Here is a 26920-nt window from a genome sequence, read left to right on the forward strand (position 1 = left end):
AGAACCAATGCCACCATCAAGCACTCACTGGTGCTTTAATAAAGGATGCATTTTTTAGAACAGCTTTACCCCTTCTCCAAAGCTCTTCCTAAGCACACCAGATGGAGAGCTGCGTGACCCTTCCAGACAGCAGGATGGAGAAAACACTTGCCTGCAGGGTGGCACATGCTGCAAATGTTCTTTCCCCAATAAAAACCATACAGAAGCCACTGAATCTTGCACAGGGCAAGACTCTACACCATTAAGTAACAAATAGTTTTCGGGATCCAAGCAGCTGTTAAATGGTCTTCTGAGACCATATCCCATGCAGCAAATTCCTAATGCATCTTCCACTGACAAGGGAGGTGGGACAGAGAATTCACAGATCTCCTGCTTTGCAGCAGGTACAATGCCTGCAGCTGCAAGACTCAGCACACTGCTGTCTACAGCTCTCCACTTGCCTCGTGGACAGACTGCAGCTCACCTGCTGCACACTGCTGGTAGTGGTTCATTCAGCAGATACATATCTTTGGGCTGCAGACCCTCCCCGGGCAGTCAATGCTGTTAAGAAAGCTACAATAAGAGAGAACAGTTACCTTACTATAAACAGGCAAGTTCCAGGGAAAGCAATGCATAATTAATGTAAGATTTTCCCTAAAAACTAACTTGGTTCCAAATGATTTTACTGCTGATTAATAAACTTGCTGATACAGGGAGAAAAAACTTGCTTAAACAGGGAGAGGGAGTTCCCATTGTACTACAAGATGCAGATAACTGTGTTGTAGATGAGTAATGCAATGGTTGACTCTCACAATTAAAGAACAAATACGATGTATATGTTAAGAGAAGTTTTGTAGATGTATAGTTATGTTTCTCCCCCCTTGCATTGTTACCACAGAATGCCCTGGGTAGTCAGGACATTTGGGAGGGTCAGCTTGTTACTACATGTGAAACATGCATATTATAGGATTGGGTCTTCACAAATATTAAAAGGAATACTATATGTGTTATGTTGGAAAGTTATGTTGTATTAATTTTGTAGTACTGTTAGTACTGTATTAATCCTTGTTAAGTAGTGTGTAAATATAGTTTTAGGCAATAACATATTAAAATAGAAACTATGTGATGTAAGATACTTTTTGTAACTAGCTCAAGGAATGGATAAGATAGTCAAGAAATTCTTCACAGAGATAATAGCAACAAGACACCAAAATTTCAAAAGAAGAATTATTGCCTCCCTATTGGGGAAAACCAGACTCCTTCCACCTCCTTCCAGACTCCGAGGAGCCAAACAATGATTTACAAGATGAAGGGGGGGAAGTTGACAATAAACAGAAAAATCCCTAGCTTGAAAGGAATGTTTGCATCATGAATGAGATATATGAATATGCAAGAGGCTATTGCTTTTAAGGGTTAATCCTTTGTTAGTGGTTATGCTTTTTGGGGGCTTAATGCCCAGGAAGCATCCAGATGTCTGTAACTCCTTGCTTTTTTATTGTCTTTTATTGTCCTAACTCTGATTGCCCAAATTCTTATTGCTCTAATTGTTATTATTTTTATAACCATTTTATTACTATTAAACTTTTAAAATTTTAAGACAAGTGATTGGTGTTTTTCGCACTATGGTAACATCTGACCTCCAATCAAGATGTAAAAAAATTATCTCCACCACTGGACAGTGAAGAAGGAGTCAATTGACAAAACTTTGGAAGTGGCCAAATGGTTGAAAGATGGAGTATCCATTGTGTGGATGAGCAGATGGTGATAGAATCCTTTGCTCCTGGTGCGCTGTATTATTTTTTCTATTCAGTCTTCTGTTGTATTTTTTAATATGGTTTTAATAAACTTCCTAAATTTTTTGAAAGTGAGTATCATTTCTCACAAATGGGGACTAGGCCGTGATATACACCTGGCCCCGGTGGCCCTAGGACTTTTCAAAAAAGACACGTCCCTGCCACAAGTTTGGCAGATTCTATCAGACTTTCCCAGGACTACTGGTGGTCACAGGTTGGAGCCCCAAAGACACCAGGAGACTGAATAAAGAAAAAGGGGAAGGGGAGGTGAATGTCATCCTCATAACCATATTTGCGATTCTGTAAAGCCAATGTATAAAAGTCAGCTTCAAACAAGTATTACACGGGACCTGTCCTGGTCTGTTGAAGCTTCAGGATATTGGACAGTCGAAAGGAAAAAACAGTGGGACACTTGGGGGGAGGAAAAAACAGCAGGACACATGGGGGGACCCCATGGAGACTGACACTGTGGCTGGCAGGACACGTGAGATTGAAGGATTTTGGGGGCTTGGGAGCGGGGCAGTCGCTGAAGGGTTTGCAGCAGGGGTTGCCCATCAGGGAAGACTCTGCTCATGTTGGGACAGGGCTGCAGCTGAGCAGAGCCAGACAGGGCAGGGAGCAGAGTGCAACTGTGGGACCAGAGCATTGAACCAAGGAGGAGAGGAACAGCAGGGACCAACCTGGTGATACAGAAGTCCCTGGATCGTAGGTGCTTTTTTTTTTTACTTTTTGGAAGAGAGGTTAAGTTTTTTTCTCTCTCTTCCCTTTTTCTTTCCTCCTTACCTTTTCCTTTCTTAGGAAGGCGGGCCTTCCTGGGAGGGCCTGTGGTTACCTGTTGAGATGGGATTGGGAACAAGCAGGGAATTCCCCAAGGAGGAAGGAAGAAGCAAGGAAGTACCAATAGGGACACCCCCAGATAGCCCTCTGGGAAGGAAACTAGCCTGGTGGAAATATGACCCCAATACCGGAGATAAGGACAAGCTCAAAAGGATTCAGTACTGCATGCTAGAATGGACTGAAAGGGAAATTAGGAGCGATCATGCACACTGGCTGGGATACGGATCAGACAAAGGAAGGACACGTCGGGCATAAAACATCTATGTAAGAGCTCAGAAACCATTCATTCAGGAAGAGTGTGACTATGCTGCCTGTTGGGAGAGGGAGACTTCAACCTTGAAGGTGAGCGTGTTTAAGGTATCAGGAAATAAAGAATGGGACCCGTTAGAAAACTTGCCCTCTCCACCTCCAGTAGCCCCAACTGCACCTCCCCTACCCCCTGATGGCTCTAGCCAAAACACTAGGAACAGAATGGCACAATGAGAGGAAAGCAGATCAGGGGATGGGAACCAAGCAATAGTATTATATCCTCTGAGAAAAGTACCACTGGGTGGGGCACAGGGAGGAATTGGATTTGTAACCATACCTCTCGATTCCTCTGATGTGAGAATGTTCAAGAAAGAATTAAAAGGATTACTAGAGGACCCTATTGGATTAGTGGAACAGTTAGACCAGTTTCTGGGGCCCAATATTTATACATGGGAAGAGATGCAATCAATAATGACCATGCTATTCACACCAGAGGAAAGACAGATGATCCAGGCAGCTGGGATACGGATATGGGAAAGGGAGCACATGCAAGGACCTCCTCGGGACCTGAAAATGCCTGTAGTGTGCCCCAGTTGGGACCACAACAGCCCTGGGGGAATACAAGACATGGAAGAGTACAGAACATTAATTATAAGTGGTATCAAAGAAGTAGCTCCATTAAATCAAAATGCTTGTAAAGCTTTCAATGAGCAGCAAAAGAGGGAAGAAAATTCAACAGAGTAGCTGGAAAGATTGAGGAAACATATGAGGGGATACCCCAATATTCAAGAGTTGACCTGTAGGAGTCCTTAAAATCAGAGGGTTTTGGGAGAGCTGCAAAAGACAGGTATCAGAGATAACAGAACTGCGATTAGAGCTAAGGAGTAGCCATAAGATTTGTCAGCAGAAAAATTATATAAGAAGTAGAAAAGTAAGGACAAATAGAACAATGGTCTGTGTATTAACACTTGTCTAGAATAACTCCCTAAGCTACAGAAAAGTATATCTAGCCAGATGTTAGGAAGTTCTAAGCTTAATAATGGAGCTCTGTGCATTGTGTTTGAAGGCTCACAAGCAGGTATTGTATTCGAAAGAAGCAAGCATTGTTTTAACCAAAGGTACGTGTGCTTATAGTGATTGGATAGAACTACTGTCGATGTGCTTTTGCTTTGGGTGATTGGTCAAAAAACTTTTGAAGTAAGTTGAAGTAACAAAAAACCTTTGAAGTAATTGAAGTAACATTAAGTTCTTTGTCTGCTGCTGGGGACGTGAGCTGCTGGCATCTTCCCATTGTCATAACCATGTAATGAGACTGATGCTAGAAAATAAACAACTTGAGACACGATCCTCAGCAGTTCTGTCACATTCATGATTTGTACACAGACCCCTGGCCAGCAATATGACCCTGATACAATGGCCAGACAGATTTTACTAAAGATAAATTTTGTCAGTTTTGCTTGGCCAGATGTACGTAGGAAGTTAGAAAAGTTAGATGATTGGCAAGAAAGGAGATTAGAAGATCTTTTCAGAGAGACACAGGAAGTGTATGTAAAGAGGGATGCAGAGAAGGCCAAGGCGAAAGCCAAGGTAATGATAACCACCACTAGGGAAGGACAACAGCACGTAAAGAACAACCCATGTAAGGGAGGGGCACCACAAATGTGAGAAAACAGATGGAGGGGGGATGCAGCTCCTTGGGACTGGACATAAAAAAGAGAGTTTGGGAGATGGGGGAATGTAGGACCAGTTTGCTTTTACTGTAAAGAGAATGGGCATATCAGAAAGAATTGCCCCTAAAGGGAAAAGGACCTGAGAGTCTGTGAGACTGAGCAAAAAGGAGAAGCAGAAGACTAGGGGTGTTAGGGGCTCTACCTCCTGGGGACAGAATGCCATCAGGAGCCCTTGATAACTTCAAAAATGGGTCCCCAGGAGGAAGAATTGGAATTCTTGTAGACACAGGGGCTGAAAGAACTTATGTTTGTAGAATTCCAAAGAGGTGCAAAAAGGGTCAAGATACCATGCAAGTAATAGGTGCAAACGGGGAAGGGTTCAAAGTCTCATTTATAAAGCAAGTAAAGTTTGAAGGGACAAATAAAATAGGGATTGGGAATGTCCTATTAGTTCCAGAAGCCGGGTGCAGTTTATTAGGATGGGATTTACAGGTGCAGTTGGACATTGGAGTACTCCCAGAGGAAGCAAAAATGGTAGTTAAGCTTCTTCAATTAAGGGAAGAAGATAAGAAAAAAATTCATAGAATGGTATGGGCAAAACTGAAAAATTGAGGTAAATTAAACATGAAATCTATGGTAATAAAAATAGTTCATGAAAACCATCCAGTTCAGGTAGGACAATATTCACTCTCCCTGGAAGGGAGACAAGGACTATGGCCTGTGATCCAGGGCCTACTTGAGGAGGGGACCTTAGAATCATGTATGTCCCCCCATAATACACCCAGATTACCAGTAAAGAAGTCAAGTGAGACTTACAGGCTTGTCCAAGACTTTAGAGAAGTGAATAAAAGAACAGTGAATTGATATCCAGTAGTGCCTAATCCCTGTACACTACTGACTTCACACCAGTGGGTTAGTGTGATAGACCTAAAAGATGCTTTTTGGGCTTGCCCACTAGCAGGATAAAGTAGAGATATATTTGCCTTTGAATAGAAGGGCCCTGATTCAGGGAGGAAGCAATAGCTTTGGTGGACTAGGTTACCCCAAGGGTTTTTCAAATCCTCAAACCTATTCAGTGGTCAAGCACCAGGAGAAGTACTACAACTTTCTCCATCAAACCTGAGATAAAACTTATCCAATATGTAGATGATTTGTTTCTGTCAGGATAGGAAGAAAAAGAAGTTTGGGAATCCACCATGGCGTTAAATTTTCTGGGGGACCAAGGACTTCAAGTATCAAAAGGGAAACTCCAATTTGTAGAACGTGAAGTAAAATACTTAGGACATGTAATTTGTCAAGGGAGCCAGTGACTGAACCCTGAGAGAATTACGGGCATAGTCTCACTTCCACGGCCTAAAACTAAGAGAAAAGTCAGAAGGTTTCTAGGCTTGTTGGGATATTGTAGGCTACGGATTGAAAGATAACCACAGGCCATCAAGTTCTTGTATGAAAAGTTAGTAGAAGAAGAGATTAGGTGGGAAAAAGGATATGAGCAAAATTTTGAAGCTTTAAAGCAAAACTTAGTGTACCAGCACTGAGTCTTCCTGCCTTAGACAAACCCCTTTATCTGTAGATAGAGAAAAAAAGGTAGCTCATGGAGCACTAGCCCAAGACTGGAGAGGATCCAGGAAACCAGTGGCCTATCTATCAAAGTTACCAGACCCTGTCAGCTGGGGATGGCCAACTGACATTCAGATGGTGGCAGTGACTGCCCTACTTGTAGAAGAAAGCAAAAAATTAACCTTTGGGGGAAAATTGAATATATACATCCCACACTCAGTTAGGAGTATCCTGAGCCAAAAGGCTGAGAAATGACTCACTGATTCCCAAGTGTTAAAGTATGAAGCCATCTCAATAGATAATGATTTAGGATAATCGTGAGTAACCAAATCAACCCTGCCCAGTTTTTGTATGGAGAACTAGATGAGGAACTAATACATAACTGCCTAGAGGTTATAAACTATCAAAATAAAGCAGAGAGGACCTAACAGATCAACCACTCCAAGGAGGGAAATGATTGTACATCGATGGATCTTCAAGAGTAATCCAGGGGCACCAGGTATCAGGGCATGCTATAGTGGATGAAGGGTTGGAGCCATAGAAAAGGGAAAGTTACCTTCCAACTAGTCAGCCCAAGCATGTGAGTTATATGCCCTAAAATGAGCTCTGGAAATATTAAGACAGAAAAGAGGAACAACATATACAGACTCAAAATACACTTTTGGAGTAGTGTATACCTTTGGAAAAATTTGGGAAGAAAGGAGGCTATTAAATTCAAAGGGAAAGTAAATGATTCACAAGAAACTTATTTAAGAAGCATTAGAAACCTTACAACTACCAGGGGAAGTAGCAGTAGTGTATGTTAAAAGACATCAAAAAGGGGTGACTCAAGAGGCACAAGGAAACAATTTAGCAGATTTAGAAGCTAAAAATGCAGCTGAACCAGGGACAGAAAAACTAATGATGGTATTACCCCCATGAGAGAAATACAGGAAGTCCCTGTATTCAGTGGGACAGAAGAGGAAGAACTCCTTAAAACAGGAGCCAAGAAAAATTACAATGGGAAGTGGAGATTAGCAGATGAGAGGCAAATGTTGAATAAAAAGTAGACTTTACCGAACTTCCCCAGGTACACCAGTGGAAGCTTCTGCTAGTGATAGTAAGTCACTTGACTCATTGGGTAGAGGCAGTACCGACTGTTAAAGCCAATACCAATGTTGTGAGTAAAACACTTCTAGAATCAATCATCCCCTGATAGGGGATGCTAAACAGGATTGATTCAGACCAAGGAACTCATTTCACATCTAAAATATTGCAGAAAGTTGTTCGAAAACTGGGAGTAAAATGGAATTACACACTCCATGGCATCCACAGAGTTCTGGTTGTGTTGAGAGGATGAATCAAACTCTTAAAAGAACTCTAGTTAAAGCTGTTGATTGAAACCCAGATGTCATGGATAAAATGTCTCCCTTTAGCCTTGTTACGAATTAGAACCCAGTCCTGATCAGATCTGGGGATCTCAGCTGATGAAATGATGTTTGGGTTACCCTTTTTGACCTTGCCCCAGGAGGTTGCCTGTGATGAAGGGGAAGCCAATGCCAAGAAATAAGTTATGTCTATAGCACAAACCTTAGAAGGGCTAAGGCATAAAGGGGCAATTCCTCAAACTACCACCCTGGATTTCAGAATCCATAATATTAATCCTGGAGATTGGGTAATGATCAAGTCATGGAGAGACCAGCCCCTAACTCCTCAGTGGGAAGGTCCCTTTCAGGCGCTGCTCACCACCGAATCGGCCGTGTGAACTGCAGAGCGGGGATGGACTCATGCTAACAGAGTCAAAGGCCACTAGAAGAACCCAAAGAATGGACTATAACATCCAGACTGGGTGAAATGAGATTGACTCGCAAGCAGAGACCAAGAGATAACCAGAAAAACAAGATGCCAAAAAAGTAGAGTCAAGTTTCCACCAGCCAGCTTGAGAATTCTTTTTCTGTTTTAATCGGTGAGAAATTACAAGGATCTGTTGAGGGGAAGTACACAAGGGACCATAAGAGGTAATGGGACAGCCTCCTTAAGAACCATAAGTAAAGTAAGACAAGGAATGGAGAGCAAGACCAGGTTGGTCCCTTTGTTCACTACCAAGAAGATTCCATAGCCCTGATGTGGGTAGCAACCCCATAGGCATGGGAAGGTAGGGGCAAAAAAGGCCATACTGGACCTTTATTATTCCTCAGCTGCCTTTTAATACAAAAGGGATTAGAGGGCAAGACCAAGTTGAGTTCTGTACTCATCACTAAGATTCACCTACTCTGTGTAGGAACCCAATAGGCACGGTAGATGGGACTCAAAGCCATACCGGACCTCTGTGATGCCCTTTTGTCCATTTCAAGTAAGTGTATCTAGGAAAAACCTAAGACTTTTTCTCCAGTTCCCACTGTTCTTACCCACATCAGTAGATGTTAATATGACTCATTCAAGAGAAAAAAAATTTTTAAGTTAATTGTTTGAGCCAAATGACTTACAGAAAAGGGGGGTTTGTTATAGATGAGTAATGCGATGGTTGATTCTCACAATTAAAGAGCGAATATTAAGCATATGTTAAGAGAAATTTTGTAGATGTATAGTATGTTTCTCCCCCCTTGCACTGTTATCACAGGATGGCCTGGGTAGTCCAGACACTTGGAAGGATGGACTTGTTACTATGGTAACATCAGACCTCCAATCAAGATGTAAAAAATTATCATCTCCACCACTGAACAGTGAAGGAGTCGATTGACAAAACTTTGGGAGTGGCTAAAGGGTTGAAAGACAGAACATCCATTGTGCGGATGAGCAGATGGTGATAGAATCCCTTGCTCCTGGTGCACTGTATTATTTTCTCTATTCAGTCTTCTGTTGTACTTTTTGATAAGGCTTTAATAAACCTTCTAAATTTTTAAAGCGAGTGCCATTTCTCACAATTGGAGTTCCTTCTATCTCAAAAACCTTTTCAATAATGGCAGAACCATCCATCAACAAATTGCATTCAAAACATTACCCCATCCCTCCCCTCTCAGGAGCTTTTTGTAGGGCCTTGTCCAATAGATCTCCTGGCTGCAGCAGAATTTGTGCTCTGAATTCTCTGGAACAGGAATCTATCTTGTCTGCTAAATGGAATACAGAGAGCAAGCTGCTTTTCAGAGGACAGGGTACAGTCAGCACATGGATGCTCAGTTACCAGCAGCAGATACCCTGCAGTGGGGGCTCAATGATACCTCCTGGTCTCTGGAACAGAGGAAATCAAACATAACATCACCATTTGACTTTTCCAGTTCCATTAGAAGCTGAAGGTAAGCTACCAGAATTTGATCAGGAGTGGTTTATTTAAAATAACCCCACATTTAATTCACAGATAACCCTGGAAAAAAGGCATTCACTGCACACCCATGCAACAAAATTACCAGTGTTCTCAGTGACAAATTCAGCTTTTGTATCTTTACAAAAGGACAAGTTTTGGAAAGAAGGTAGCCAAAGGAAGGAGGTAGCCAAAAGGAAGCTCTGAATACTACCTTCAAATGAGACTTTTATTTACAGAAATTATCTGTAAGCATTTCTTAATGAGATACCTGTACTTTCACCTAGTAAAAAAGAATCAAGGCCGACTGTCTGATTTAGTAATTCTCTCTTGCCCCTGTGTTGGTCTGTGATGATTTCACAGGAGGGAAAAAAAAGGAACCCTTTAAAAAAAATTAAATCATCTTTGTAACATCCTGTCTGAGAATCTGCTACCCACAGAATGGACTAGAGTTCAATTTAAGCCCGTCAGTGGACAGAAAGACCAAGTAACACCGGGAGAAAAAGCACACAGTGAAAAGTCAGTTTAATAAAATCTTGTATGACAAATTATAGCAATTATCATAACTGGAATTCCTAAAACTAGAGAAGATTATGGGAAACATGGTAATTTTTGAAATACGTAACATGTTTCTAAAAAGTAAATAAACCATTTTATACACTCACTGGGAGAGCAAGAGACCAGTTGAACTGCAGAATGGGATGTGTTAGGAGCAGTCATTTAATGGCAGTAATACCCAAGCAATGGCATCAATTGATACTTCAGGGAACAAAGAGGAGCCATTACAAAGTTGGACGGTTTTTATTCCTGCAGGCTTCTAACAATCTGGTCACCTCCCACCCTAGTTCTAGTGCAGGATGGCTGAGGACTCATTTATTGAGATAATTTCCTGCCCTGTCTTTTCTAAAGCAATGAACCAGGAACTGGACTCCAGAAAGATGTTGTTATGACAACATTCTCTTACCTTAATGTTTGTGTTTTCTGTGGGTGCCTTTTTTTTTTTCATTTTTTGCCATTTTATGGCTAAGAGGCTTAGTTCTGGTTTCAGTGACATCACCATTCTAACATTTTCATGGAATCACAGAGCACGATGAGTTGCAAGGGACCCATCGGGATCATCAAATTAAGCACCTGGCCCTGCACAGGGCACCCCACCCTATGACTGAGAGCACTGTCCAAATCCTTGAATTCAGGTTGGTGCTGTGACCACTGCCCTGAGAAGCCCATTCCAGTTCAAAAATCACTCTGGGTGAAAAGCTTCCTGATATCCAAGCTAAACCTCCCCTGACTCAGCTTCATGATCTTTTCTCAAGCTCTGTCATTGGTCATCAGTGTACAGACTGGTACCTTCCCCTAACCTCTCCTCATGAGGCTGAAGATTGCATTGAGATCTACCCTTAGTTTCTCCTTCTCTAAGCTGAACAAACCAAGTGCCCTCAGCAACTCCTCATACACCTTCCCCTCTAGACCCTTCCCCATCCTTGTGGCCCTTCTTTGGACACTCCTCTACTAGCTCAATGTCTTTTTTATACTGTGATGCCCAAAACTGCCCCCAGAACTCAAGGTGACGCTACCCCAGTACAGAGCAGAGCGACACAATCCCCTCCCTCACTCAGCTGGCCTGATGCCCCCCATGGACATGGCTGGCCATCCTGGTTGCCAGAGTACACTGTTGAGTCATCAGCAAGCATGCTCAACTTTACTACACTCTTCAGTATTTTTTTTTCCACTTGGAAACCTGAAAGGCTGTACTTGTGTGGGTTAGCAGCCAACAGGCTATAAGGAATTGTCAAAACCACACAAAAGTTAACAAGAGGCTTAAGGGGAAAGATGGAGCATAAGCACGATCAAGGGGAAGATTGCTGTAAGGCAGCAGAGTTGGTCACCATTACCCTCCCCTCGAACAGCCGCTGCTTGGTACAGGAAACACAACGCAGGGCTCAGGGTGTTTTGTTTGCTTGCTTGCTGACACAGGTTTTAATGTAATTCCCATGTACATTTTGATATGACAGTCTTACATAGATCTTTTGAGATACATGGGCATTATCCAGTTTTGCCTGTCACTGGCTTACTAAAGGCTTAAAGCAGAGAGCTAAGTCAGGGTTTTGGTTTGGCTAACTGCATCTTGCTGGGCAGGGCCTGAACTCAACCCACTGCCAATTCTGTTGGGATGCACAGCAACACAATTCTGTTGGGATGCACAGCAACATTTCTGCCTTCACTATAAACATTTATGCAAAGCTTCTAGCTAAAAATAAAATCTACATCAGTAAATAGTTGCCAAAATTTTTAGAAAGCTGCAGGTGATTGTGTACCATCAAACCCCAAAGCAAGCATGCTTATTCAATATTTCTGAATCTTCATGCACCATTGTTTGCATTTTAGGTAAAACACTTCAAAGTGAGACTCAGCATGGATGCCATAGAGCCTTGGACCAGGAAATAATGCCTGTTTTCACAAAAGTAGGTGTGTGGGCCAAGACACCTTATTATTTTCCTTAGGAACAAGCTGCCGACAAGAAACAGCTTTATGGTGCAAGGGTTTTTGAAAAGAGTAGTTTAAATCCAAGTATCTCAACAATGTAAAAAGATCCCAGATCCAAAATGCAGATCACTTACTCTAAAGTCCCCAGACTTGTGATGGAGAAACAATTGTGTGGTGGGTACTAAGAAATCTGCCATGCTCCTGTAGAAGCATGCCAAGAGTAAGGGGGTGCAGCAACAGGTCTGTTCATTGATAAAAACCCCCATAACCCTAAGGAGGAAAAAAGAAAACCAAAATGCAAGAAGGCATGAGCAGACAATCCAGAGAGCTCAAGATGCAGTGGCACAGCTTATCATTAGCCCTTTTCAATTTCCACAAAAGCAATCACAGATGTTCCTTCAACTGGCTATCAGGAAAAGGGAAAGCACCGTCTGCCCCAACAGCATCAGTCTTCAGTGATGATTAACAACAGAACACAGGGGAAAACTTGTTCTTGACTGCCAGTGAAAAGTGTGTTTCATTAAAATAGAAGCAATATGGACTGTTTTACTATTTGAATACTAAATTTCAAAGTTGATTTTGTGCTATAGCCTGGGTTTCTGTTTTCAATTCATGCTACGTCAAACGCTTCTTCCCCTTTCATTTTCTTTTAGGTGATGCCATTTTAGATTGTTAACCTACAAAAGATCAAGCATGCAAGTCAGAAATTATCTATCAGCAAACTATTTATAAAGGAAACAGAACAATTTGGGGAATTTAAAGTGAAAGTGACCTGGTGACTACCAAATTCCAACCTTGCTGAACAAGAATATACCATATGTTTCAATAAGAAAATAAAACTCAACTTTCACATAAAAGGCTCAAATGATTAAAAAACATCCAAAGCAAAAAAAAAAAAAACAAAAAAAAAAAAAAACCCAAACAAAAAAAAAACAAAAAACCCAAAACAAAAACAAACCACCAAAAAAAAAGACTTATGGTTACAGTAGGAGTACTTCAGAATTGCACACAGAAAACCACATTTTTGCTTTTATTTGTGGTGGAACAGAATACAATAACCTTCAGCCCAAACTACTCAAGGCTGGGAGTATTACCTTTTTCTTCATGCTGCAAGACTTCAGGAAATTGAACAGGGACAGGAAGGGTTTTGAAGTTAAATTTTCTATTTAAGGCCATTAATTCAGCAAGATTTAAAAAAAAATGTCCTCAACTTTAAGCATGAAGAGTTGCATTGACTTCAGTAAGATTATTCACATACAGTTAAGTCACGCAAGTGCTTAAATGGCTTGTTGAATCAAGCCATTAAATGAGAGCTGCTTTATTATACAGATTTATTTTAATGGCTGGCAGAGCTCATTACATGAGCCTATTTTATTCTTCCAAGGGCTAACAGCTGTTTTGTCATTAACTTTTCTGAAGGTGTAACCTGTATGCCTCCTGCACTTTACTCTAGCCACAGAAACAAAATTTTTTAAGAAAAATTGTATGCAACATCTATTATATATAGTGGCTTAGCTCTCCCTTAAATAGTAACAGAAAAGAACAGTACAAAACAATAGTTTCACTTTTTTTAACACACAAGAGCATCTTATTGAAAAACTAAAATAAAAAAGTCTCACCACAATATAAATCCCCAAAAAATAATAATGAAATGGGAAGAAAAAAGGAGTTAGCAAAACGTCCTGCAGACTTTAAAGTCTCTTATCGCATTAAAAAAGCTTTTCTGGTGAACCACAATGTTTTGTTTCTTTCTGTTTACAAACCCACTAGACAGCAAACAATGGTGTCCACATCCACAACCTATGCTGGGATTAAATGGTAAAAACATAACCTGCCCCATCTAAAGTCCAAAAAGAACAAATGAACCCAAAAGGGCAGCCAGTGAGCATAGGAGCTATTGAGGACCAGGTTTCCCTGCGTAAAGGGGAGTAAGGGTTATAAAAGCAGAATTCAAGTTGGAACCATGTCAAAAAGTTCTATCTTGGAGACCTGCAAGACATGAACTATTGAAGAAACAGCCAAAAGGTCCCAATGAAAAGCTGTGACAAGCTGTAATGTGCCATTTTAATTACAAGGAAGAGGGGAAATGGTTGGGGGTGGTTGCATTTTGTGTTTATGTTTATGTTTTGGGGTTGGATTTTTTTTTTTTTTTTGCTCATCAATATGATGAGCTTTCAACGTCCCAAACCACATTCAGGTAGTTTCCAAGTCTGCTATTTTTTGTGTGGAATCTACTGATCCAGACCAAAAACCCAAACAAACAGAACAGAGATGCACAGTTCTTAAGTCCTGGAGCTTTCTAAACCGCCTGAAAGAATTGCTGGCCTGGGGTATCCAGAGATGCCTGCAAGATGGTGTTCATAGCAGCCTTGCAAGCAGATTGGCTCACATCTGCTATGTGCTGCCAACGTTCTGCCCATCACCTTCATCATTAGGACCTGAAACAATAAAAGTAGTTCTTGGTCATAAGAAATATCTTTTGTTTCTTGCCTTGCAGTAAGAGACTCATCCCAAGTAGCCTACGTAAGTCTCAGATTCAGGTGTTCAATGAGAGATGAAAACTGTAGAATTCCTCCTCTCCCACCTTGCATATGGCCTTCTCCAGACTAAGATCTGTCTACTGTAGAATTTTATGTTCTTGACTAATCTAGTTCAGGAATCCCAGCAGCACCCAAAAACCTAAAACCTCAGTTTCCAAGCACTTCAATCTTCCCACTGCTTTTGTTCATATTCATTCCTCTCTTTTCCCCCGTCTGTGAATCAGGATGGAGGACTGTCAAAGGCTCTATGTTCTCAGCCACAAGAAAGCAAAGTACAGATGACTTCCAAGTTGAGAGTACAAAAGGAAGCCTTCCTCAAACTGAAGACTAGTATTTTTCTTAAATTATGATCTCCTTATGCACAATAAAAAGCATTATACTCCTTCCATGCCCCTTTGTAAACCTTCTGCTTTCCAAACAGCTCCCTACTGAAAGGTCATTCTGGATGCTGTCTACTGATTCTGACTCAACTCAGGGTTCATGTGCAACTCCTGGCCATGAGTAAGGTAAAAATGAAACTCAGAACTACACTTAGAAATCCTGTAAATGATAAAAAGCACAGAAAACCTCTGCTAAACTGTGGCATCTAACTCACAGGCAGCACAGGGGCCTTTTACCAGTTTGGAGAAGAAGCAAGGAGTAGTTGTGCTCAAAAAGGAAAGCCATGCAATAGTCCTACTCCATAGACATACACAAAGAGCACAGACTGCCTTAAGAAATGGCACAGAAGAATGCATGGTAAACAGGAAACACCATTGTCTTTCCTACTTACCACTTCCAACTGATCCTGAAGGTGCAATGACATCATCATCATCACTGTCTTCCTCATTTGACTGCGTTACCTCTGGCTCAGGGGCTACATTCTTGACTTCTTGCTCTTGTTCCACTCTACTGCGCAAGGCCAAGATCCGATGGTGCAATGCAGCATACAACTGCCCTGTATCTTTAGAGCTTGCCTGCATTTTTTAATATTCAGAAATCAGAAAAAGGTGCATGGAATTATAACACAATAAAACACTGCTGATACAATACACAGCAGTCATGCCAAATTTCACAATATACTTTTTCGTTTTCTCATAAAGTGTTTTTCAAACCAGTCAGAATGGGCTGTGCTATATGCAGCAGGACATCAGATATACAGAACTCTGGTGGTGAGAGTATATTCCTCTGCTTAGTTCCAACTTTCTTTGGCTAACATACCCAGTATTTGCTGATCTCATATAGCCTTCTTCACACAGATATCACATAGTTTTCCTGACAGCTCCCAAAAGCTCATATTAAGAAGACCTTCAATTAAAATCTTGCAGATTTTTGCTGGCCTGTCAATAATTCAACTTCACACATTAGTTAATCATAATTAAGTCAACTGTTTCATGAGGAACTGGCATAAAATATCAATATGAGATATAATGAGAAAACTCAATGAACAGACAATTACTCAAAAATTTTTGAACAGTCTGTTTCAGAGGGAAGCATTTTTGACAACCTGTCAAATTCTTTCATAAGAAATAGTATCCCCAAATTCTTTAATAAAAAATAGTTTCCATCCACCCCATGTGACACTTGAATGTGTCAACTCTGTATCTGCAAAATTCCCCTGCAATAAACTGAAATGAAAAAGTAATTCCACACAAGATACTTTCTATCAATACTAAAATCAAGAGTGAGTAACCTGAAGACAGAAACTCAAAACTTTCAAAACTAGAAAAATATGGAGAAAAACTTATCCAATAATTTCATTTATTTTTCTTCATCAATGCATATTTGGTATCATTAAGTTCAGTTCTGGGACTTCAGATCCCAGGCCTACAAACCTAATGTCACAGGGAAAGCTGACCATTTGCTGATGCCCTCAGTTTCTGATCCCTAGGAACACTAATTCTTTTGCAAGACATCTTGTGTAAAATCAGTCTAAATCAAAAGAATGTTCTCAGACCTCCAAATAGGTTAGTGCTTTAGCAGGCATTAGGGAATGACCTTTCTCCCGTGCTGACTGTACGACCAGAGCTCAAGTGTTTTAGTAATTCTGATTGCGACTGCTGTTCCCCATTTAGTAAGCACAGAAACTACTTTCACTGTCCTGCTACTGCTTTAATACACTGCATCAAAGGAAAATCAAAGTTTAAATGTGTAAACCTTAAGTACTAATATGATGTTCTTTAGTGTTTCCTTTTCAGTGGGCACCTATTCATGCTCCCACAATGCAGACAATGACAGTTTTCCTGTGCTGAAAGTTCCACTAGATCTAATTTTAGTTAAACTACTGCATAAAATCTATTAAATAATGCATTTTTTTTTAATCAGAAAAGAATCTGCATGAAACACTAGAGTCTCAGTATGTGCGAAGCAGATCCCCATGACTCCATGGGCAATGCTTTGAACAACATGGCTTCCTAGGGCAGCCTTTGATGTGGCATTTGTTCACAGCTTGCAAGACTTCCTAGACAAGCAAATCTGCCAAGTGTCTTGTCTTTGGGGCAAGGGTGATGTTAAGACAGTGTAGGGTGCAAATAAAAATGGAATGCTACCTCAGCTACAGTTTAAGTGAGCACCAACTTTAGTATGATGGTTAAGACATAAACAGTACTCACTGATATAAGAAAAACTTTAACTCCTTGGTCCTCTGTATCCATGGCGGTGATCCGGATACTCTTCTCACTGGCTTTATCGATCTGCATCTGAGCCCAGAGCTTGGTATTTAAGATTAACCTGAGACTCCCCTGAGTCCTCATCACTAAAGCCAAGTTAGAAGATCAGTTAGGTGGAAAAAGACATCAGGAAGTTCAAAACAGCCAAGACACTTATTACTGTACAAAGTTTTCAGTCTTTTTACAAATAAGCCCTCTTAGGCTTTTGTCACAACTGTAAATGAGGAGAATGTAGGCTTTGTGTGGGTTTTGGATGGGTTAGAGTTAACTTTCTTTCCAGTCACTGGTATGGAGCTTTATTTTGGGTTTGTGCTGAACATACAGTTGATATTATAGAGGTATTTTTGTTATTGCTGAGCAGTGCTTGCACAGACCTAAGGTCTTTTCTGCTTTTCATACTACTACACTGATGAGGAGGATGGGAGTATGTAACACATTATGCTCATAGGTTGGAGACAGGTACAACAGAAATTACCGATGATCATGTGACAAATAGCTCGGTTTATTGTTCGGCGTCCCCTCTCACAGAGGGCTCCCACGCTTGGACAACGGATTGGTCGGGATCTCTGCACTGCCTAGCTCCCTGACCAATTATATGTCTGCATTCAGGATTGAATGGCACTGGCTGGGATATTTTGTTTGAGTTCATATCTATCCTATCACTGCTCACCTAGGGATTTCTTTTCTCTAACCAACCAGTCAAGCTGAATTCAATCTCTGTTTATGGCCAGATTTATCAGGCCAGCTACATATCAGCTGTGACAGGTAGGTGGGAGGTTATGAGCAGACACAGCTGGGACAGGTGATCCAAACTAACTAAAGGGATATTCCAGACCACAAAACACCATGCTCAGGATATAAAGCAGGGGGAAGAGGAGGAAGGGAGGATGTTTGGAGTGATGGTGTTTCTCCTCCCAAGTCACCATTACACATGATGGGGTCCTGCTGCCCTGGAGATGGATGAACACCTGCTTGCCCACAGGAAGCAGTGAATTAATTTGTTTTGCTTTGTTTGCAAATTGCATGCACCGCTTTTGCTTTCTTTTTTGAACTGCCTTTATCTCAACCCAGGAGTTTTCTAACTTCTATACACTTCCAGTTCTCTCCCTGATCCTGTTGGAAAGAGTGAGCAAGCGGCTGCAAGAGGCTTGGCTGCTGGCTGGGCTTAAACTGCAACAAGGCTATTGAAGATTATGAGTCATATCTAAAGCTATTTAGTCTGAAGCCTTATATGTTAATACATTAAAGTTCAGCAGTGGTATCTGAGAGATAATCTCAGGCTAATGCACATTCCTGCCAGCCTGAACAATTGTGCACTATTCAAACAGACTTCCCTCATCACAAACAACCCATCCAAAACAGCCAGATCTGAATGATGTTACCATAAATTTCTAGGCAAATATTCTAGTTACTAAATATGGCTTGCTTTTACTGGGGAAAAAGTAACTGGAACATCTGCTGCAATAGAAGGGTATGAAGATACTCTCTTTGGAGGCAGTATTCACTAACTGAAGCAAAAGAAAAGGTCCAAACTGCTTCTGAGTTTCTGGAGCTAATAGAAACTTAAATGAATGTTGCTGTGTGTCAAGGAAGAACCTTATGAAAATAGGATGACTGTCATCCAGTATCTCATTTCCCCTGGTTCCTCTTACCCAGCCGAGACTGTAATGTTCCATCATCTGTTGAGGCCATATCATTGAGTCTCAGGAGTCCTCGACCTCTTTCCACCCAAGACTGAGAGCTTTTATCAAATACAAACAGCTTGCACTGAATCTGTAACAGAAAATATGTCTATGGCATAGTGGTTGATTGAAGTAATAATATATTTCTTAGTCACCTACAGTTGAGTAAAAAATATTCAGATTTCATACTGGAATTTTTAATTGTTTTTAGCTGTGGAAATCAAAAAAGTCATCCTCTCTTTTGCAATAAATTTCTCAAAATATGCTGTCTGTTTTCATCAAGTTTTACTAAAAGAAGTTATGTATTCTTAAAGAATAAGAGGGTTCAAGATCAAAACAACAAGTAATTTTAAGGTAATATATAAATTTTCACAGAGGAAACTTAATGTCATAGGAGACTGCCTTATATCAGTTAATTCTTTTAAAAGCCTTAGGTACACACTGCACCACTGAATATGTTATTTGTTGCTGGGAAGACTCAGTAAATATCATGAAAGCAAAGCAAAATTCTTCCTGTAAGGAAGCAAAGGATGGACAAACATGCTAGCTCATTATCAATTCATTATCAAAGCCTGAACGACACAAAGTCATTAATAACTGAGATTATTAACTGAGGGTTCAGACGTTATAAAATTCAAAAGGTCTATGTATTTTTTCCAACAGTAGGAATACTGAAGGATCTTGACCCACAAGCTCCCTTTTTCTTCCATGCCAAACATCTCTATATCGCCCTCTCTAATCCAATTTTACTGTTACTGCTGAGGCTTTGTACCTCAAACCATCACTCCTCAAGCTCCCCACAGATGAGCATGCACTAAGTGGAAAAGACATTTCCATTTTCATTCCTTTCATTTCTCATCTTCTTCATGCCAAAACATCTAGCTCTTTATGTTTCTGCAACATTAACATAGTTCTGTCTGTACAAGTCCCATTTGGAATTTTAATGCATTACAATTCACAAGAAAAAAAGAATTAAAGTTAAGCAAGAGATCTGCTAAATTACAACATATTCAGGCAAGTCAGTCCTCTATTAAGTATGCAGCTGCCAAAAGTTGTAGTTTTTCTAAGTGAAACAGGATTCTTATCTCTTCAGTGTCTTGTTCAATTACGTGAAGCACCCAGACATTTCTGAATTAAATAGAAACAGAGATGTACCAGAAGAACATTTAAAGACCATTTATGTCTGGTAAAAAGAAGTCCAAGAAGGTAAACATTATAGAGTACCATTTTTAAGGTAATACAAGTGTAACTGATAGGCATTAGATACTGATAGTGCAACTGTTTGGTCTCAGAAGAATAGGGCATTGTGTCTGTAAGAATAAAAAAGTTATCCTTGAAAATAACACAATTCAAATGCTGAGAAACACACTATCTCAAGGAAAAAACTAAACTATAATTGGAGTACAAAGAGAGATGGGAAAAAATACATACACCACTTCATTTTATATGAAAACCCTGCATGTTTTTCTTAAGGATACACTAGAGTTAGTACGTATAAAGTTAATTAATAACTACAATGTTAAATATATATCTATTAAAATCAGCAGTCTAAGTCATGACCCAATATCCTTCTACAACATCACTAATTCAATTAACTTTCTCAAATCAAATTCCTGAGTGTTTGTGATACAGTTTCTATTTCGCAAGAAACTAGACTGCTGGCATAAATAGTCCATTCCAAATTTTAGAAAATATTCAGTAGTACAACAATTAAAGAACTTAAAATATTTAATTAATTTAAATTTTCTTCAAATAATTGTCTCACAGAAAATAGAAGCTTCTATGTGATGGATTCAGGAAAGTATGCTTAAGATACACCTGGATGGCCTATATGCTAAAATTCATTCATAAAGAGGAAATTAAAAAACAATGGATAACAAGTTAATAAATAAGGATCTGATATAAATATCTAAAGTTTGCATTTTAACACAAGAAAATACATTAGAGATATAGAGGAAGGCTGAATTGTAGGGAATCAGATGGTGTGCATTCACTGACATCTGTTACATGGGGTCAGAGACAGGGATGACACAAACTCTCAGAGATCCAGGAAACAACAGCAATGGTTTATTATGGAGCCCTGGTGATATAGGGGGTTTGAAACTTCCTGGTTCAAACAGCTGACTGTTTGGGATCTCTCTCTGGCCAGCAGTGTGCTTGCATCTAAGCTTGGACAGGGTTGGCTGAGGATCCCCTGTGTAGATTTACATCCAACCTATCTGTGGACTTGTTACTGTGACAGACATCCATATGAATCCCCACAAACTCAAAGCTCCTCTATCCGTTTCTTACCTGTAACACGTTACTTTCAGCTTCCTCCCCAGTAATCACTTCTACCTTCGCTAATAAACACTTCCTTGCTGTTGCTTTAGTATAGGCTGCTGCAGACTCTGCCAGTGATTCTGAAATATTATTAGCTGAACAACATTTTGAGAGTCTGAGAATGATTATCGTAAAATTTTGTAAGATATATAAAAGTCTACACAAGTACACGAGAATTTTGAGACCCTTTGAAACGTACAGAAAACAGAACGCATTAAAAACAGAACACATTAAAAATTACTGAAATTTAAAGCAGAAGTTAAAGCTTGTCTTTTAATACTTGTTTTACAAGCATAAGGAACAAAACAGATACATTCTCAAGAAGTTTTGTCCATACATGCAATAGTTTAAAACCTTTGCATGGACACTTCCTTATCTGTAGATGCTCCAGCAGTACTGATACTCTTGCTAGCCATACAGCTGTGCCTACACATGGACAGTGCATTTAATTTTCTACTTCCATTTGGGCTTGCAAGCAGTTTACTGAAGAAAACCCATGGTTCCCAGAATTTCTGTAATATTTTGACAATTTGAAGTCATAGAATCCAGCAACCAGTTCTGAGTTCAAGCAACATGTTGGGCACCCACCCGATGCAACATACATTTGACTCTGGAATTCAGTCACTTGAAATGAAATAGAATTGTTAAAAAAAGTTTGCCACATTTCTCCCACGTTCTCTACCAAGTCCTACTACCAGTTCTGTTAATTCCCTCTAATTTTATTCCATTGAAGATACTCCCACAACCACAGACTGAGAATGAAAAAGAAAGTGCAGCCTGCACATGTTTACTATTAGAGGATCTACAGCATCCAGCAACTTCCACACCCAGCCTGTATCTTTGGTTACAGGAGACAGTAAAGGCAACATAAAAATCTTATGTTTTTGAAAAGTAACAGGACATTGAAAAATACAGTAATTTAAAAACGGATTAACTACCATTCCTAATATGATATTTTGGTTTTCACCTTTTTCTGGTGTGGCCTCCTGAGAAGACGATTCAGACCCAGACTCTGTAGCAGCATTCTCCTTATTACTCTCTGTACTACCTTCATTTGATTTTGGTGGGCTCTATCACAGAAATAAAGAGGAGGTGAACAGAAGGGAGAAAACATACACTAATCCTGCTAAACAGGACTAGTGATCAAGTACTGAGGGTAGCTCCAGTATTTATAAACCATATGGCAAAACAAGAATCTCATGGACAACATGCTTTCACAGTCAAAACTATCCTACTATCTTAGCCAAGGAACTGAATGGAGTGTGATCTAAAAACCAGTTTGAATTATTTTCCCTGGAACTGATACCAAATTTCAACCTTTATTCTGAAGCTTTTTGACTTGCTTTGTTCAACACAGCAAATCAATTTCAGCTACAGCTACTCATGTCATAATTGACCGAACTCCTGCTTTGTAGTTAGACAGGTCTGAACATTCAGCACGGAATGTTTCCATTTTGTTGCAGCACAGGAATACAAACAACAGCAAAAAACAATGAGGTACTAGAAGTTATTCCTTAGGTTGGTACATCATGAACAGCATCTCCAGAATCATACCTCAGTCCTGAGGCAGCTGCTTTGCTGCTGGGCTTGAAATCCCATCTGGGGGGAGTCACATTACTGAACTGCTCTGAATTTTGAGGACAAACATAAAATACCCTCTAATACTTATACTCCAATAGCCATTTTAAAGCAACGAGCTGTGTCATAAAATGCTTGGGCACAAGAACCATGTGCACTACAGAGAGGACACTGAATCTCCTTACACTGAGAGCTTGAAAGGGAAACCCTGGAAAGTATTGCTGGGCAGACAATAGCTTATAATGAACTTCCCGTGCCGCACTCAAAGTAAGTTACCTTCAAAGGAAATGACTGAAAACACCCCATCATCAAGTGAGAAGTATAATTAAAAGCTCTCAAAATTCCTGAGTGAGAATCCATAACAAACTGCTGGCAAAATTACAACATATACATGGTGGATACTCACTAGGACTCGCTCACTCATGTTCTGTCCAAAGACAAACTTGTTGCTAGATGCATCTGCACTGTTTGTAGAGTTCTCTACACTGAAAAAAACCCAAGAAACAAGCCAGGTTTTACAAAATAGAAAATAATACCTTTTTTATTTTCTACTAATAAAATTTCTCAGAAAGTGAGTAATTGTCACTGTCTTTAAGAAAGTAAGCACACAAACCTAGGTAAAAATTAATCCAACTTAACATGAGAGCACATTCTAATTTTACAGAACGAGAATTCTCTCAGAATGACAACAAATTATTTTTTCTCTGTCAAAATCTTCCCCTTCAGATAACTACTAACATACAAAACAATGCTGAATGCTAAGTGAGGGCTTATTGTCTAATCACGTAACATACTTTTTTTTAAACTGTATTCTATATGTACAGACTTGAACTATCACACATCTTTAGGTCAATTTTTTCAGAAACTGAACAAACAGAAACAAAAGCATTTGCAAGATCATAACTGAAGCAAAGGCAGCAGGGATAAGTAATGCCTTTTATCAGACTAGCTGCAACATCACAGACTCTCCAAGAAGTTTCACAATCAAATATCAGCCTTTACTTCTTCCTTGCACAATAAACATCTTCCTCCCATTAGTATTTATATTAACAGATTTTAAATCCTATATAGGAAGGACAGGAGTTTTATTCTTTTACAGACAAAAGACTTTAAAAGTCATTGTTCCTGTTCCTTCCCATCAGGCATACCTTATTAAGACACCAGCTTGCTCACAGAGTGAACATACAAAAGCAGACCATTCCAAATCAAGCCTACGTGCATTTCACCAAGTTTAGAAAATGGGGACTCGCATCTACATGATTCAAGTGAAACCAAACAAACCTTTAAATTTTACATATAGAGTTGCTACTTCTGATTAAAGAGATTCCTAGAACGAAGGAGATCCTCAGTAGAAGATAATTTTACCTCCTATGGGAATTAAATACCACAGTTCTGAACTCCAAATGTTGACAGGGAACTCAATGTGGCCTACCAATATCTGCCATACCATCTAGCATATTTACAGTTTTTAAAGAATTTACAGTGTTACATAAAGGGAGGAGTTTCCTTTTACAAGTTGATTTCCATAATGCTTTGCCATCTCATCAGAAAACCAGACCCAACTCCCCTTAGAGACAATATTGTTTTTAAGACAAGTTCAAACCTAGGTTTCTCACAATTGACTCACCAAGCATAAATCTTCCCAAAGTAAAGACTCAAATAAAATGACAGTAGGTGTCACATGAGTTGAAAAATGCGAGAAAATATTCTGGTATTTGAAGGCCACATATTAGTAGTTATTGTCTGCCAAATGTGATTGAATAAGTCTGACTGTGTCTATTGGAAAGACACTGATCTGGCATCAAGAGGGGAAAAGTGTTCTCTACCTCTCCAGTACAACATCTGAAAAGTTCAGCATCAAAAGTTCATTGACTGCAAAACAGCCTACTGCCTCCTTCATGGTGAACAACAGGATCTTAAAAATGCCAAATATAAAGACAAAGAAAGCACGTATTTGTGCTTTTCCTACAATTAATTCCTTGCCTCAATCTGAATTTCAGCTTATGCCAGGAGCAGAGATGTTGCTCTGCTTCATCACTCTTGGTGGGATTTCCCCTCACATTTTTCCATGAATTCACATCTCTGCATCTTCTGTTTTCTTATTCTTTACACTAAAAATTCTTGACCACTACTAAGCCAGCACCTTCACAGAGATACAGATTTCATGTATCACTACCTCAGTCTCAAGTGAAGGCTGTCAGCTCAGAGGCCATTACTACATAAGACAGGATTAGCAGTTTTCTCCTGGCTGCCTCGCTTTACCTATACATCACGTTTCTTCTGATGTTACTGATGTTATTGTTATTCTTTAGAAGTTCTCTCAAAAACCTCCCACAGTTAGGCTCCTACTTATTTATACAGGCCACTCTGAAAAGGTTACTATAATGGAAAAATTTTAACTATTCTTCCTTTTATCTGTATCTTATATGAAACCTACTGAACAACACAAATACAGTGCAGATCTCTGTTTCTGATCATTCATGAGAAGAATGTCATGCTTTTTGGTTTCATGCCTCCCATGTCATGCTTTTTGGTTTTCTGAAGAGGTGTTGGTGAGGATGTGGTCAAATAAATAATATCAAATGCATCTCCCTTGAAGAGATGATTGAGGATTCCCCCAGATCTGAAGATTGCCATCTCATTCTTCAGAAGTCTAGCTTTCCACTGACCCAGTCTAAGCCCCGCATCCAATAAAGAGCAGAATCATACTGAATTTTCAATAAGGAAAATAAAGAGTAAGGAGAACTGTTATATTGGTTTCCCTGTAGTCTCACCTGGAACTGATGTACTGTAGAAAATAGTTTGTTGCAGAAGGTATATCTGATGTCAGAAGGCCAGCATTCTGCACGTCGGCAGTTTCATTGCTTTCATCTCCTAGCTAGAAAAAGAACAAGTATATATCAATAATTTTAATTACGAAATTTTCAACTCACTCTACCTACAGACAAAGTTCATCCACAAATGCTTTCTACAATAAAACAAGATATGTCCCAATATTACACTTTCTTTCAGCATGCAAGGAAACCTGAGCTAACCCGTCTTCAAGAGGAGGTACTAACAATCCAAGTCAGTTATTCTACACACAAGTTTAAGCTCAGGCTCAGACTATTTTTCCATCTTTTCTTTGAAGTCTTGGTAGCACGGGAACAGCTTAGGACCACATTTCAACTTCATTCTAACCCAAAAAGTAAGAGAAAACACCACATTCTACTGAGCTTTAGCTGTTACTCATGATTGCAGTAGATGCATTTTTTTCAAAAAAGCTTCTTATGTTACTTAACAGAATTCATTTATTAAATGTCAAAAGACTAGTTTTATTAAACAGACAACTCTGCTGTGTTCATAGTTCTTAATTTTACATATATTCATAAACTCTTAGTCAAGAGAACAAACATGTGTTTACCTTAACTCTATCTCGTAAATTTTGCCCAAAAACGAATGCTTGCTGTGCATTTAGCTCAACCTTCTCAGAGCAGTCATCATCTGAAGTATTGTTGGACTCCTTTTTCTGACATTCTGCTGTCTAAAGAAATGGAAAAAGGTAGCCAAAGAAGTTGAGTTTTTTTTAAATAAAAAAACCTTATGCTTTTAAGTGAATCACACATTCATTTACAATGACAAGCCAATAACACTTTCAGATCCACAAGGGATGTTTTGCATTTAAATGTCTCTGTTGTTAAGTGTTCTTCTTAGCAAATCACAGAATAGTTAAGGTTCAAAGGAATTTCTAACGAGCACCTGGTCCAAACTCTGTTCAAAGCAGCACCAACTTCAAAATTCTATTAAGCTGCCCAAGATCTCATATGAAGTTTCAAAAACAATCCACGTGACAGTTTTACATTTTGGTAGTCTGGCTCTGAATCACGATTTTAAAGGTTTAAGATTTTAGCTAAGGGTTAGAGCCAATTCATATTGAAGTTAGATACACCAACAATAGGTTAATAATTACTAGATGCTTAAGCTAAAGCTAATTGTTATATTACAAATAAGCTCACTTGTAGAAGGAAGTGGAGCAAGTGAACGATTATAGGAACATACTGAAACCAGCAGAACAATGCCCACTGCCTGGACTCTATGTCACTCCATCATGAAGCAGGGGGCCGTGGATCATGCCAGAGGGTCACAGAGACCTGACAAAGACCTTCCTGACTTCATTCCTGGGACCACTGACCCAGTTCAAGACCACCAACCCAATTCAAGAGAAGAACTGAAGGACTAATAATCTCATTTTAATACAAAGCAGGAATGGGAGGTGCTGGGGTTATGCATATATATTATTTTGGGAAATAAATAGAAGGCAA

At 39.7% G+C, this 26920-nt stretch overlaps 1 protein-coding gene across 3 annotated transcripts in view; it reads right to left on the reverse strand.

Moving 5' to 3' along the window:
- Window positions 1-9576: 9576 nt before the first annotated feature.
- RANBP3 (RAN binding protein 3) overlaps window positions 9577-26920 on the reverse strand; it is a 56687-nt gene continuing 39343 nt past the window's right edge. For all 3 annotated transcript variants that reach the window (XM_063160745.1, XM_063160744.1, XM_063160743.1), the window contains 9 exons: window positions 26023-26142; window positions 25394-25497; window positions 23026-23104; window positions 22009-22111; window positions 21012-21136; window positions 18690-18810; window positions 16981-17123; window positions 15162-15345; window positions 9577-14287 (listed from right to left, as the gene is read on the reverse strand). In XM_063160745.1, the coding sequence (XP_063016815.1) occupies window positions 14244-14287; window positions 15162-15345; window positions 16981-17123; window positions 18690-18810; window positions 21012-21136; window positions 22009-22111; window positions 23026-23104; window positions 25394-25497; window positions 26023-26142 (1023 nt within the window). In that variant the 3' untranslated portion in view covers window positions 9577-14243. The remainder of the gene's footprint in view (window positions 14288-15161; window positions 15346-16980; window positions 17124-18689; window positions 18811-21011; window positions 21137-22008; window positions 22112-23025; window positions 23105-25393; window positions 25498-26022; window positions 26143-26920) is intronic.

The sequence above is a fragment of the Melospiza melodia genome, chromosome 7, assembly GCF_035770615.1.
Source record: "Melospiza melodia melodia isolate bMelMel2 chromosome 7, bMelMel2.pri, whole genome shotgun sequence".
Taxonomy (NCBI): Eukaryota; Metazoa; Chordata; class Aves; order Passeriformes; family Passerellidae; genus Melospiza; species Melospiza melodia.